Genomic DNA, 15,992 nt, shown 5'->3' on the forward strand with positions numbered 1-15,992 from the left:
TGGGATTTTCATAACTGTGGAAGTAATTTGAGAACATGCTTGCACCCAAAGCCATTAGGCTTGGGTTTTTTTTTCCTTTTTGCTTGGAGATGATTATAGTGATGATTCATACTTTTGTTAGTCTCAGCAGAAGTGGCTTGCATGTATAGTTGATTTAACATCTGAGAACCTCTAACCAAATAATTCTTTGTTTTGAGGAAGAATTTATCTATGGAAAATCCTCTTTTTTTCTTTATTTCCTTGTTATTTTTTTTATCTTTGGTTTCTTGCCCTGGTATAGACTGACTTTGCAACTGAGAATATATGTGAAACCCTAGTCACAGCCCTCCTTGTTCTTAGATTTGTGAATGTAGTTCCTTGCTTTCAGGAGTGAGTTAGCATAGCTTTAAATGTTGATGAACAGTAGTTTACTAGTGCTGTACAATCTGAGTTATGAAATTAAATGTGCCAGAAAGATGATTTAAACTGCTTAGTTTAATTAGATGCCTGTTTTCACTCTCTTCGTTTCCTTGATTAGAGAATCTATTTTTTTCCTCCTGTAATTAATAGCATATTTTGTTTCTAGTATTGAAGTATTTTTCTTAATCCCTTTTTGACTTATTTAAAATAAATTCATGGATTTATAACAATTTCAATTAACTTGTGACAAATCCTCCCTCCTCGACTCCTTTTTTTTTTTTTTTAACAGCCACTTATTGATCTGTAAAATATAAAAAAACAAACCCAAAAAAACCCAACAAACTAGTGGAGTGACAGAAAAATTAAACCCATGAAAACTAACTTAGAATAAGAACTTTCCTCCTCTGGTATGGATTACCAGGAAATTCAGGGGGCATGTAGAGTGAGTGTATTTCCTTATAACAAGCTGTGCACTCACATACCACACTTCTTTAAAGGTCTTGTGGTTGGAATCCCAGTGGTATTGATGGGAAACGTGCTAAGAATTTTTATAAGGTTGCTTGAATAGCCGAGTGACTTCTTTTGAAAGCAGTAGAGTGAACATTCCTGCTTTGGAGAAGGATGACTCTGTAGATGCCCGAGATGATGATAATGAATGATGGAGGTTCTAAGTTAAATCCTATAAATACAGTTGTCCTCTAGATGATTTCATGAAAAGCTGATGTTTAAAAAATACACTTTCTTTTTAAGGTGGGACTTGAGCATATCTGTTGGTAGCCATGGTTATGTTCTGATGTGAGGACTTGAAAGGCCATTTGTTGACTTGAAAGCACCAATATGCGACTATATTCATTACAGGAAGAGAGGTGATGTGCACAATACCCAGTGGTATTGGCATTTGAACTGTGGTGATGTTTGACAGCAGATATTCTGTTTTCTCTTGCAGTTTGGAGCAGAGTTCAGAAGATTCTCCCTGGATCGCTACAAGCCAGGAAAGTTTGAAGACTTCTACAAGCTAATTCTTCACATTCATCACATAGCCAACCTGGAAGTGATGATTGGATATGCTGATGTGCATGGAGACCTTCTCCCTATTAATAACGATGACAACTTCTTCAAGGCTGTTTCAAGTGCTCATCCACTACTCAGGGTTTTTATACAAAGGCAAGGTAAGATGCAATTTCGTTTTGGTACCTCGAATGGTGCTGGGGCAAGGTGAAGAGTGGATTTGTGGCCTCCGTTTTAAAGGCTGAAACGATAACAAGAGGGACCTAGGAGCCCTCTCACTTCTTTACTCAGGCACTTCGTTACAACTTGCAGGAATAACATGGCTTCTGGGCAGGTAGAGGGACTGCCTTGCTGCCTGTAAGGGGTTGGAAGGATAACATGCTGATAATCACCATGAGCCTCTGCTTTTCCAAAGGGAATGCACCTTGTGCTGCTGGTGTCATCATTTTAGCCTGCCAGCTGGACCACTCCACTTGTTTGAGGGAGCTGTGAGGAGGGCGGAGATCCTAGTACTACTATTTCACATTTAGAAATCTTATCTGTCCATCTTGATAGTGTCATACCCAAATGATTCATGCCTGTATAGCGTATGAATGAATACAGGTACGTAGTTATAAAAAAAAGAAGTTCTGTCACAAATGAGGTTGTGTTTGATTATGTTGACCTGGCAGGCAGGCGATGATTCTCCTGTGTCCAGAGACTAAGGACTGTTGAATCTTCCCATTTTGAGTCATCAAGAAAACCTTGGGTGGAATTGCCCAAATGTCAAGATGGCATAATGTTTAAGTAGTTATGTGTTGTTCTTGTCAAGCTCTATTGCAAATATCTGAAACCTTCTCCTTTAAGACCATGCTTGGCAGTTACTTCAGATGAGGATTGGTTTTTATAACAGGGTATCTTCCCCACAGTGCCCCTTAAGTTCCAGGGGAACTTAACACTGTGTTAACACTCCCTCCACAGTTTTTTCAGTCATAGAGTGATGAGGCTTTTGGATTTAAAATCTTGTCAGCAGCAGAGTCAGAAATGAGAGTTGATCTGAGATCCTGAGCAGTCATGTAGCTTTTTCTGGCCTGGACTCTCTCCTGTGTGGGTGTTTATACTGATAAGGATTTAGTAGGAGGCTCTAGTCTGCTCATTGGTATGAGCTGGTATAAGTGTGTGGTTTGATTTGGTGTCACCAGATACCTCCAAGGCTGTTTGGCCCTCCCCATTCAAGGAGGCGATGGAGAAGATGTTCTCGGGCAGTTTGTTTTGTCTGTGTGTCTGTCAGTTGAGTGGAAATGTCTGTGGGAAAGGACTTGCATTGCTAGCTCTCCTTTCTTGTGCAGAAAACGCAAAGGCGGATGACAAGTCCTATTAAATCTCCTTCCTGCAATGCCTGTTAAGGCTTGTGAATGTTCACGAATGTTCATGGTGGGTCAGGTCATGAGAAATCGCTTGCATAACTTTGTCATGTCTGCATCAGTTCGAGTTTATTCATGTTTCTGGATCAATCCTGATCAAGCTGTCCTTGCTCTGCTTGAGCAGAATGCTGGAGCCACTGAGTACCCCTGTCCCTGTGTTGGGAGAGTGGTGGCCACCAAAATACTGACTGCAGAAGTAGGCAAATGAGAGAAAATAGTTGACTGTATGTGGAAAAAAATAATTCCTCCTCTTCTTCAGTAGAAGGTATAAACCTCCACAACTAGGATATAACTTGTAACCTTAATGGAAAAATGCAGTATTTCCTTTTTAAAAAGCTTTTCTTTTACCTGTTGCTCAGTGGAAGAATCACGCTGACAAATAAGGAAGCTCATATAACAGGGAAGACAGGCCCATGCCTTCTCATGTGTGGGAAAGCCTGAAAGTTTCCCAACACGCGATCTTGTGCTCTTGCTCTCTAAAGCTGAAGTTAACAGTAATTTCTGGCTGGTTCCTTTGATTAATGGCACCTTTAATGAGGGTCTTCTGAGTTTAACATTTGAGATTCATAGTTGTGGTTGCTCCCAAACAATACTGCCCATTTCCTTTTCTGAGAAGAAGCCTCTAAAAATGATTTCCTTCAACAATAATAGGAGTTACTGAAGTCTTGTTTGTCTCTTCTTTCTTTAATCCCCCAATGTTTTCTCTGTCTTCCAACTGAGGTGACAGAGCAACGCTGGTCCTTCTGTTGGAGACCTGCACTAGAGAACAAGGTGATTAGCATGAAAAATCAGTGTGTCATCCAAAGCAATGCAGTATGCCTGCAGTGCTTCAGCTCACGCCCTAAACTCTGACTTAAAAGGCAATAAGTTAGGCTGACAGGGATGGTAGTAAAATATGAGGCTAGTCGTGTGACTTTGGATCAGCCTGTTGGATCAGGGATTACAGCCCTTCAGTGGGAGAGCTCTTGGGAGGTGGCTGCCAAAGGTTGTTCTCTGTGTTGTAGAGTAGGGAGGGTTTGAGAGAACTGAGCGGAAGTATGTAGGCATGGAAGGACTGAATAGTTGAAATTCAGGTGTTTTTGTAGCAGAACAAACTGTTTATCGACTGCATGATTAGTCATCTTATCTGTTTTCCCTGTTTATACCTGGGTTATCCTTTCTCCTGTCAAGTGATTTATACAATCATATTAAAATAGCTTTACTAGTTGTTCCCAAGGTGGTAAAATAGGTAACATACTCTTTGCACATCTTTTGCATAATCAAGCAACAATTTGTTAGTTTGATTTCTCTTTGCCTACTTGTTTTTCAACTGAGCTTAATCTTGCGCTTTTTCAGTTCAAAAGCACTTCCCTCACTTTTCCCCAGAGGCAAGCCACATGCATGCTGATTGGACTTGTGCATACCAAGTTCGTGTCCAGGTATGGGATGGCTGTTTTATTGTGCTCCCTCCTTTTTATTCAAGTCTCCTGAGCTCAAGATTTTTCAGGATCACAGTAGCTATTCCCTCCCCAGGCAGGGGATATCAGTGCTTATTAGCCGGCCTTTTTACTGAGGGCCTGAATTGCCATTCCCAGTGTGCTTGTAGCAATTACTGCTCATAGATTTGGGAGTCTTGAGGGCTATGGTGTGTTTGCAGGTTATCTTTGAGTAAACTCAGCTATGACAAGTTTTTTACAGCTCGTAGTGATCCATCTGCTGAAAGCATGTAGTGTTCTTTTCTTCTTTTTTTTTTCTTTTCCTCCAATACCAAATTACAGTGCAGACAAAAATCCTAATTAGAGAACCAGGCTATAAAAAGATAAAGCAGTTTTCTTTTGACTTGCTTTCCCAGGCTGCACGTATGGGTCATGTCCTGTGCTGTAAATTGGTGTGGCTCTTTTGACTGCATTAGCTCTGTAGTGATTTTCATCAACTGATGCTTTAGGCCCGAGAATTTGTTCACTTGGCACTAGCAGGTACCAGACGTATCCAGAACTCCCTATGGAAGAAGCCTGCTGCTGAGGAAGGAGTGGATGACCCAAAGACCTTAGAACAATGCAAAGAATTATGGATGTGTTTGACTTAGTCCATAGTAACTGAACTCTTGTACTTTAGCCAAGACCTGCATGAAGGAAGAGCTTATCTGATGATGCATTTGGTCATCATTTGTTCAAGACTCCATTTTTTCTGTGTCCAATTTAAACTACAGCACTTGAGACAATCTGTTGAATACTGGAAAAATATTTAAGTGTAAGCTATGAATTCAAGCAGAAACAAGGAACAGAAAAAAAATGAAAGGAGTTATTATTACATATTGCGAGTGTAATGTTTTTCCTTCTATAATGAAATGGAATGATGTTGTTATCAAATCTTGCTTTAATGCATGTCTCCAGAGGCAGAGTATGTGTTCATTACTATTGCTCTTAAGCAACTATTGTAACAATGACAGTAAATTAATGAATGCAGAGGCAATTTACCAATCCTCAAGCAGATACTAATTCACAACCTTTCAATCAATAAAATAGATTTTAAAGCTTTCTGAAGATTTAGATGATTTCACACTACGTGTCTTACAAATAGGAGACAAAGTGCTGGACTGTCAGCTGGTGGTTCTTTATTTCTGCATATCTTTGTCAAGTATCGCACTTCTTCCGAGAATGTAGAAGGCAAAAAAACGTGAAGAAGCTGAAGAGCATGCTAACAGCAAATAACCCTAAAACACTATCTACAGCTAACCGGAGCAGGGCCTTAGATATTAATTTAGTAAGTGCCACTAATAAACTGCTGCTGTTAGTCGAAGTGGCCTGAAGTTGGAGAAGGATGATGTCCGATACCTGTATTGTCTTTGCATTTTGTGGTCTGGTAAACTGATAGTTGTAAAAAGCCATTAAGTACTATCTTCAGAAACTTGCTGTAAGTGCCTTTTCTTTTGTAGTTATTTCAATAGTCCATTACTGTAACAGTAAACCAGTACTGAACACCAGTTGTTGCTTTTCTCCTTGAGTGGCTAGAGCTGCTGTCTGCTATCAGCTCTCGCTTAATTAAAGCTTAATCAAAAATCAGCAGGGAAGAATATACATTTACCTGGTTGGATTTTTGATTTGGCTTGTTTTAATTTGCATTAAATTAAAGATTGGAAGATGATGGATTTACACGCAGTTGAACACAAGTATTTAAACTACCATGCTATGCAGTGTATTTCTGTATGTTCATAAGCAGTTCGTAACTCTGCAGTTTTATTTACCTGGCAAAGTTCTCTTCTGCTCGAAGTACCAACATCTGTGCTTAGCTTTCTTGTATTATAAAATCAGAGTGATCACACTCAGTTTTAAAATAAAAATGTGCTAATGGGATTCATGCCCAGGTCGGACTGAAAAAAACCGACGTTGGGTTGTTTTATTGTCTTTCATACTCTAAGCAGATAATCCCCAGGAATGGTGGTTAGCTGTCTAACCACACGTGTTAAACACAAAATCTGCTTTTGAGGCAGCAACTAAAATGAAACCTATTTCCACCTACTGAAAGCCTTAAACTTTCTGCTTAGCCTTCTGGAGTGGGTACAGTTGGAAAAGTTCAAGTCTTTCACATCATCTTTTTGGTTACTTAGTACCCTTCCTGTTTCTTTTACAGCACAGACATTGACTTCTCCTCAAAATGTTGTATTTCCAAACAAGGACAATGTGATTTTACAGCTCTTGTTAAAGACATCTGATATATTAAATAACCGAGCAGGTTGCAGCACGTGTTGAGGGAAAATACTAAGCTGCTTCTGGTCTTTATGCTGGTCGAGCCGCGCAGATTTTCACAATGGTCTTGCAAGTCTGAGGCAATAAGGTAAAGGTAAGGGTGAAGAGAAGGTGACTTAAGGCTTTCAGTTTATCATCTCCTGTATAAGTGGAGAGCTGGGGGCAGAAGGAAGGTTTCTGACACTGTGCTCTACTGCCACAGCAGATCTAAAGCAACTTAATGCTGCCCTACGATTCTTTCGCTTCTTGGGAGGAAGAACTTGTCTGCCTGTATATAGCCTTTGGAAATACACAACTTCACTGCATTTGGGAAGGAGGCAAATAATCTTGTCTTACCTTTGACAAGATTAGGGGATGGTGGTAGATTTCATGCTAGTATAATAGGAATTGCTGCTAGGCTTAAATTAAATCCTTTCATGATTTTCTTCAGAAACATTTCTGGTTTTGAGCTGGAGGGGTCTTCAGTGCTTGTCAAGCCAAGTAATCTTTGTCCCACTCAAGTCCTTTGATATCTGAAGATAAGTAAAATGCAGCTGTTTGTTCCAGTAAAGTCTGGAAAATTACTGTAAGGTCTCTGCTTCACCTTTCATGTGCAAATGATGAGACTGGGTAATCATTATCTTTCAACTGCTTTATTAAGCATCCTTAAAACCATTATGTTTTATCTGGCTTGTCAGACATAAACACAGAACAGCATTGGATTTTGTTGCTCTCAGGGTTAGTGATACCTGTTTGGCTGAGCAGAGCCAGCACAAGGCTCAGTTCTCTCCTTCTTGAAAACTCAATTTTTAGAGTATAAGGATATTTGATTTTCATCAGCAACTACTTTAACTGCAGCCAGAACACCTGGTAAGCAAGAGTTTTCTGTGAAAGCAGGGGAAAGCGCGTGGAAAGAGTATAGCCTACAGAGACTTCGTGGAGCTGGTTGATAACTGACAGTGGGGACTGTTGCAGGAATATGCGCTGTGTAAATATTAGTAGTTGTACTGTACAGTCAGTGTGGAACAGAAGCCTGGCAGAAATGTCACTGCTGCTGCTGTTCTGTCATTGGCAGCAAATGTTTGTTGCAATTCTGTGTTAAAGCTACAAGGGATTTGGTTTCAAAGTTTAATAACTTAATAATAAAAATAGACTTTAACAGTTGAAGCTTCTTAAAAATTGCATCATGCTAGTACCAGAACCACATGTTCTGCTGAATTTAGACCTAAGAAACTTGTTTGCATTGGGAACATGTGAAGCCTTAAATAGGAACCTCTGCTTAACTCCGTGCTTTGCTTTAGCTGGTAACCCAGGTAAGAACAAGCAAAATATCAGTTTTTCTCCCTCAACTACTGTTTGTTGTCTTACAGTTGCAGATTACTGATCTGACAGTACTTAAAGAAGCAAACCAAAAGAACCTTCTAATTATGTCTTCTTAATTAATTATGTCTAAATACCCAAATTGTCTATTTCTTGTTTTCTTCCTTGATCTGACCCTTTTTATTTAAGATGGTAAAGCTGCTCTAACAGGTGGCTTGAAGGCGTGAAAATAATGATGGGAAAGACTTGTCAAATGATTCACCTCTGTTAAGGTTCCTATGAGGGAATTTTCCACTATTTATCTTTCTTTACCTTAGTAGTCAAAACAAGAGAGTCTGTTTCCTGCTCACGGCTCAGGTTTTTTCCTGTTGTGCTTAGCTGTCATTTCCCTTCTGTAAGTGATGGAAACAAGGATAATGTGCAGATAATGAAATGCACTTGGCAGTCTCTTCTTTGACACTGGATTTTACCTGAAGAGACCTCTAAAGTAGCTTTCATGTAGTGAGGGAGGATAGATAGTACAATGCAAATGCAAACATTAACTCAAGGTTCAGGCCTTTGAAGAATTAACTCAAAATGTAACTCAACAAATATAACTCAACTCAAACTATTTTAAGTGACTGAAAGCTCTTCCTTTGTCTTTGGACTGCCTGTGGTCTTGGGATTGCACACTCCAAATTTAAATGTGACTGTTCACATTAATACCATGTAAAACCTCTGACATTTTTCAACTGCAAGAGAGAAAGTGGTTTGGGGGAAGTTGAAAACTCTTTCTTGAAGCAGACCCTGATGATGATCTACTTGAATCTTATTTTTTCCTCTGTGCTATGTTTAGAGTAGCAAGGAATCATGTGGGAATATTAAGGAAACTATTAACCTAGAAAACTGAAAACTTCACTGTTGCTCTTGCTCCTCGGTCCCCTGCCATATGCTGACGTTAAGTAACCTCTAAAAACTTCATATAAGCAACTTTGACACCACTCCTCTTCTGCCCTCCCTTAATTTTTTTCTGTTTTCTTTTCTGTTCTGCTTCTTTCTCCCACTTCTTGCTTTTTCTTCCTTTCAGCTCTCAGCTTTCTATTCCTTGCCTTAGTTTTTTTTCATTGCTCTGCTCACTCACTGGGCAGGAGAGTGTGTGTTGGGTGAAAGCGTGCAAGTGTTTACGTCTGTTTTACTCCAAGTTGCCTTCCAGCGCTTGGAGAACATTGGCAACAGTAGGATGAAGTGGCAGTGACAAAACAGGTATGGAAATAGTAATTAGTGAGGAAAACCTGCATGTTACTGTGGATTTTAGCCCAATTTGTTTTCTTCTCTGATTATTCCTTTGCATTAGAAATAATAAAGGAATTGAAGTTAAAAAATAAACATTGTGAAAATTTGAAGGAGAACCTTTATTTAATTTGAAATTAGGTATGAGTAAGAAATTATGCGCTGCCTGGTGTCTGTGTAAGTTGAAGAGCTGGAATCCATCAGAGTTGGTGGAATGGCACCATCTTTGCACCATGAAGGTACTGCACAGTGGTGAGCTTGGAGACAGCATTCCTGCCTTTTTAGTTGTTGCAGGTGAACACAACGGTTTCCTTCAAAGCTGAAGCACTAGCTGAAGATTTGAAAAGGCCTAAGGCTGTTTTCCTCATCCCTGAATGCCACTGAGATGCGGTAGGAGGAGGTCTCTAAGTTATGACCTTGGGTTTGGACACTGATGGCAACTGGTTTGTTCACTTGATTAGCCTGCTTTATTGCTGCTTTGTTTTAATTCTTCCCAGCAGGTTGGTAATTTTAGTGGTATTTATCCAGCAGAGGCAGTGATTTTGTTTACAAAATAATGTAATCTTTACTTTTTCGTGTACTTACTTTTAAATGTAGCTATCATGAGCGAAGGGGAGGAAAAACCACATTTGTTATGCAGAAAACCATGAAGTTTCAGAAAGAATTCCCCCTAGACTTCAAGAATCTGAATGAATAAATGAATGCTTTATAATAAAGCCCATAAATAAGTCCATGGGTAGTGTTTTTGTGGCTGGGAACAAGAAAAAAAAAGTTCCCGAAGCTTCCATTCCTTGAAGCTGCATAATTTGAATGTGCCTTTTCCTTTGTAGAGGAAAAACCCCAGAAGTATAGCACATCTGGAGCACAGTATGCAACAAGACATTTAAAAAATTTTGTTTCAGAGCAATTCTCAGCTGAGAGAGTATGAATAGCAGGAGGAGCAACAATGTCTTCTGTGTCTGTGTTACTCCTCAGTCACTTGAAGGTGCACTGGACACTTGTGTGATGCACTCATTGCTTTTAAAACTTCTGCCTGAGTGTTAGCGAGAGGAGTGGGTACCATACAGGAAGCCAGCTTAATGTTTATACTTCAAGCAGGATCTCTCCTCAAATATGAATTGTCCTTAAAGCTACAGATGACCTCTTCATGGTGTGTTTTACCTGTACTTCTCTCAAAATGTGAGATTCTTATTTTCAGTGTTAGACTGAACTTGGGTCCTGCAGTGCTGTGGTTGGAAGTTTCTTCTTTATCTCTTAGATTTTCAGGAGGGAGTTACTTTTCTATGATGTCTTCATGTATCAGCTTGTTGTACCTAAGAGGTTGTATCTCAAGAGTTTCCTCTGGACAGACAATAATTGAAGCCAAACAGTGCTGCTCCTGATATGCTAGTGAGCTTAACATTTGCAAGGGTGATTGAAAATGCTAATCCTGGTCATGATTTTCACTAGATCTGGCTAACGCCTCCTCTTGTGTAAATAGGCCAAGCCCAGAGGCACATCAGATTCTTTTTTGTTTTAGTTGATTTTAGTAATTGTCTGTCTGGTGCCTTTCTGACCTCTTCAAGGTATCTGTGCCTGCATTGGGCCATGACTATGAAAAACAGGAAACTTTTTCTGTTTAATTTCAGTCTTCTGTTCAGGTCTTTTGCCTTTTGCTTGTGGATGCAAAGGTGCTGGTGAGAGGATTGTGGAATTTTCCCTTCCCTGTTGTTTTGGATGACTTCACAGGCTGTGTGACAGCATTACCTGGCAGCTGTTGTCACAGTGTAGAGTTTTGTTGCATTAACATTTCTTGCAGTGAAAGAGAGGAGTTGAAAGTTGTCTGCAGGCTGCCCTGAGGATCCTAGCCTGAGCCCTAGAAGAGCACTGGCCTGTGGGATTTAATTTCTCCTTTCTTGATCTGTTTGGCTACCATTCCATAGCACACCTCCCCCTGCCACATGTGCAGTTTCTCAGTCACCTTACAGGGAGCACACAGTGTAATGAGGTAGGATGGTACCTGTGGGTTTTATTAAGGGTTGTGTGTTAGGGATCGGTCATTACTGTAGATCGATCTCTGTTGTACAAGCACTGCAGGGCACTCTGGGGTAGGGGGAGGTGTTGAAGCACATTTCGGTCATGCTGTGTCTTCCAGAGGTGATGGAGAGAAGGGAGAGCGCTGGGAGAAGCTGCAGACTGGACATCCATTGTGATTTTAACACGTGTGCTGTTGTGGGCAAAGTGGCTTTGGCAGTACCTCAAACCCCATCTCCCCTCCATGGAACATTCCCAGAAGCCAGAAGCAGCTGGCCACAGGAGCCAGCTCATGGGTTGCAGATTGCAGGAAACAGCTTGCTGCAATGAACTTGGTTTCCTCTGCTCAGATGACCCTCAGCAATGGTACCTGTCATCTGCTCTGGCTCTAGGAAGTGCATAGCGGTAGTGAGCAAGAGGAAGGGTGTGGTTGGGGGTACACACAAAGCCCTGTCTTACAGTGAGCTTCACCAGTGTTGAACCCCAGACCATATGGAGAGCGTCCCTGTAACTAACCTTTCCTACCTCTGAGTGCCTGGAGTGAGGCTAGACAGCAGTATTTTCCTGAGTGTTTTTTTCAGTGCTGTACCTCTGGTGATCCCAGTTCAGTTGGTAAATGGTGACTATGTCCCCCACTTTTCCTTTCACCAGTTGCATCCTGAGTTCCCAGAGCCATATTACATCATGAGGAAGTACTGGAGATGCAGTGTCGTGTGGGTGCCGTGTGGGTGCCTTTCTACCCTGATGATTGTCTTACAGTGTGGGTAGTACGCTCTTGAGTCTTGTTGGTCTGGTTTATGGGTGTGTTCTGCTTATCTTGGAAAATTGGAGTCACTAACTCCATCCGTCTTAAGAAATGTCACTGCCTTTGTCTCAGACCACTTCAGTTCCATGTGAGTGTCCCAGGAGAACTGAAAGACAAGTGTGAAGACGCTTCTGTACATTCATCAGCAGCAACCACGAGAGGAAACCGTTTCCCTGCTGGTGTAAACCTGGCTAGCTAGATTGCTCACTACCACTTGCTGAATGGTACCCTTTTGTGGTGGCTCCCTTTCAACTGGTAGGGACTAAGGTATCCCTGGTTTTAAAGACCTCCTGGCACTACAAGACATGTCAGTGACGTGAATGTGTATTGCTGGATAGCTGCTTGCACATAGAAATAACGAAAAAATGCATCCCTGCTGAGGAGACATCGCTGTGGAGGAGATACTGCCGGAGGTGTCTCTGAGGTTGTGCTGAGGTCTGAAAGTTTATAAAGACAGCTTGCTGCAGTCCTGTGTCTGTAAGAAGCACAAAGGCTCTGGCACTTACATCCCTCTGGTGTGATGGGACTGTGACAGCTCACGTGGACTGACATGGCTTACAGAGCAGAGCACATTCACGCTCAGTGCTGTGCAGTTGTAGAGTGTGTTACTCAGATTTGGTTCCTGCTGTCTTGCTGAAGACATGGTTCCTGGCTCCTAGTGTTTGTACCATTTCCAGGAAAACATAAAATTTGTTTGTTATTAGCTTTCACGCAGCCTAAAATAGATCTGGAATGCTTTTTACTCAATGCAGTGAATTAATCCCTCTCCTCTTGAATGCGATGCTTGGCTACAGTGCACATGGATGGTTTTTGTCAGCTGATCTAATGCCTGGATACCAGAAGCAGAGTGCTTTGGTGCGGAGCTCAGGATCCAATGGGAATTCTTGTCCCTGTGCAGATGCATTCTGAGTCTCTTTGGGCTCACATCATGTACCTTGCAACTGGATATTGGCTACTTAGTTAGGGGTGATTTAATGGTTCTGAGATTGAAGTCTTCACATTGCTGAGGTTTCTTCCAGGATCTACCTACCCATAAACAAAGTTCTAGTAAAAGTCAAAAAAGCAGAGGAAGACAGAACAAGTGGGAAATTTTAAACATCTATGGGAAAGATGTTGAAAGAACTGAAAACCAGCAAAATCTCACTCTTTTTTAAAAAAAGAACATAATAAGGACTTGTGTTTTGAATTGACATACTCTGTCTGCAAAACCTCACTTCCTAGATCTTTTCCCTCAAGACTTTTTTTTTTAATGTAGTTAAAACATGAATAATTTTAAAACAAATAATCAGCTTAGCTATTTCTTAGTGTTTGCAACCAGCTGGCTTGAAAAATCCATGTGCATTTCAAAACAGTGGCTGTTCTGAACAGCAGTTTGAGAGGCATTAGGAACTGATATGTTGTTCTCTGGCTAGAGTGGCTTTTGGAGACAGCCTGCCAGGAAGGACATCACAAGGAAGCTGTATGTTGAATTTGAGTAGTAAAGTACAGAATATTGTTCAAGCTTCTTATCTGTGTCAGTGGCACTGACGATATTGGCATTTGGAAGAAACAGAGTGGTTGCATGTAATATTTATCTATACTTGATACGTTTTTCTAAATCTCAACGTCTGTTTTTGGCAGCTTGATTGTCAGTAAAGTAAGACAAGTTTTGCTGCAAGGTGTGTGAAAAAATAGAGCTGCTGAAATATAGCCCCTGAATTTGCTTGCATCGTAGTGCATCTGTTGGGAGCTTTTCTTTTCACTGTTCAGAATGGTGTTTCTTTCAGAAAGAGGTAGGGGAGGAGACTGATGATTACGGAGACACAAGTGGTGCGTCTGCCAGTGTGGTGGCGCAGTCACAGCCAGTAGCCATTCCTGAATAAAGTAATCATTTCCATGATCAAATGTGAGCTTTTGCAACTTGCAAAATTCTGCTTTCTCAACAGCCGAAGGTGGGCAAGCTTCCTTTTTTTTTTTTCTTCCCCCCCTTTAGTTATGTGCCTAACTCTTTATCATCTCACTGCTTTTGCACAGACCTGACAAGCTTTTCTTGATAAAAACAATCTTCAGGTGTTAAGACACTTAGAACTCATGCCACTTAGTTTTTTTTAATGATAAAATGAGGAGGAAAAAGATAACTAAAGAGACTGAGTGTTGTCTAGCACACCTTAAACTGAGGATCTACATCAGCTGGGAAGTAGTTGCCAGGTAATGACTTTAAAAGAGTTAAGATGAATAATCCGTTTAGAACATACGTATACGTGTCTGAGTGATTTACTTTGATTAAAAAACACTGTAAAATGGACAGTTCCACTGTTTTGGTTTTTTTTTAAAGTTGTTTCCTGTTGTTTTTTCTCTTTTTCTCCATGCACCAGCATGATACAGCTGCTATACTCTGCTGCTTAATATTTCACTGTGATTCCTAGCCCTCAGAAAGGGACAATCACCATTAACAGCTTGGATAGGTAGCAGCCCAGGATGATGAGATTCAAAGCTGAGGTGCTAGGTTCAATTCAAACCCTATAAAGACTCCAACAAGCAGAACTGTTCTTCTGAAACGGTTTAGAAGATTGTGAATCCTCACACGTGAAGGCAGTTGAGTCTGACAGCTCGGAGGATCTGACCTAACTAGTGCAAGACAAAGTCTCATGTGTGTGAGAGCTCACTTGCCCAGTGTAATGGGGAGCAGGTGAACAGCTGCTTCTCTTCAGACAAAGGTCTGTTTTCAAAGCAAAAGAAGGTGTTTAAAGGGAAATCTACAACCACAGCCATCTTCCTCATAGTCGTCTGTGTGCATCTCTCTGGAAACACTAAATATGGTACCTTGTGCCTGACGTTTAAGCACAGATTTATAGAAAGTCAGGAGTTTTATTTTGACTGTTTTGAAACTGTGTGGTTTGCAAACTTTTTTTACTGAGGTATATTTATAAGAAGGCTAGGGCATTTGTTACTCTCTGCTGCTCTCTGCATGGCAAAGATTGGAGAGAAACTTACCTCAAATAGCAATTCAGTAACTTTTTCAGCCAGGCCCTCTTAAGGTGAAGAATTTTCATTTTAAATCATCTTCATTCTGTTAAAACAAACCCTTTTACTAGCTTCTGCATCTGCTAGGAAGTGTTATGTGTCCAGCTTTATTATCTCAGCAGAAGTTAGGTAAACAACCCCTGTGCTACTGTGACACATTTAAAACAGTCAAAGAAAAGCTGCTTCAGAGCACATCACTTCTGTATATAAAGAGAGGAGCTATATTCTAGGTGTTGTCTTGTATACCTGTATTATCTTTGTAAGGCAGGTGGAGATACCAGCTCCTTAAATAACAACTCTGGTCTTAAGCAAGCGTTTCATAATGCAGTTAATTGACTCATCAGCTGCTGGCAATAGCAGCCCAGGTCCATTTCGCTTGTAGAGAAGGGTCTCCCTGGGAGAAGCCTTGTGAAGGCTTAGCACAATTGTCTCTCTGCAACTACATTAGTCTGTATTTCCTCCTGTGGTTAGGATGCAGCATGGTGGTAAATTGGTTAAGCTTGGGGCTTGAGATCCTCTCCTAGCCTGCTATGTGCAGCTCCATGGTGTTTTTGCAGAAAAGGGAGAAAGACCTTGTTTTGGAGTATTGCCACCGTGTCTGCTGAATCATGACCATGAAACTGCTGAAGGGGGTCCGTGCTAAATAACAAGTGTCATATGCCAATGGTTATTTTCGGTGGTTTCAATTACAATCCTCTTTTCTCCAAGAACCGCACTGGGGTTTATGTGAATGGATGCATCAGCAAAGCCACTGAGTACCTGGGCCAAATCCAAAGAGAGTGGACACGTTTGCAGCAATGTGCCTATTTTTCTCAGCTGTTCCAGCCTATGACCCTCAGCTTCTTCCTTGTATAAACATGGATGGAAGCAGTCAGGGACATTTTTGTTCAGGGGTAATACCAGGAGGCTTAACTGGGAAGAGCCAGCACAGAGGATGGAGCAGTGGTTAGGCTTTTCAGGCTTTGTCTCAGTGGGAAAGTATGAATGCATTTAGTACTGTATTTGCACTCTTGGTTGGCTGGGACCCAGCCCTGACCACAGCGCCTGCTGGTGCCACAGGGATTGCTT

The 15,992-nt window shown here is 41.1% G+C and overlaps 1 protein-coding gene across 1 annotated transcript in view; it reads left to right on the forward strand.

The window, feature by feature from the left end:
- PARD6G (par-6 family cell polarity regulator gamma) overlaps positions 1-15,992 on the forward strand; it is a 67,797-nt gene that overhangs the window by 12,968 nt on the left and 38,837 nt on the right. Inside the window, exon 2 of the mRNA XM_069853308.1 lies at positions 1,346-1,568. Within this exon, the coding sequence (XP_069709409.1) occupies positions 1,346-1,568 (223 nt within the window). The remainder of the gene's footprint in view (positions 1-1,345; positions 1,569-15,992) is intronic.

This window comes from Phaenicophaeus curvirostris, chromosome 3 (assembly GCF_032191515.1).
Source record: "Phaenicophaeus curvirostris isolate KB17595 chromosome 3, BPBGC_Pcur_1.0, whole genome shotgun sequence".
In the NCBI taxonomy this organism is placed as follows: domain Eukaryota; kingdom Metazoa; phylum Chordata; class Aves; order Cuculiformes; family Cuculidae; genus Phaenicophaeus; species Phaenicophaeus curvirostris.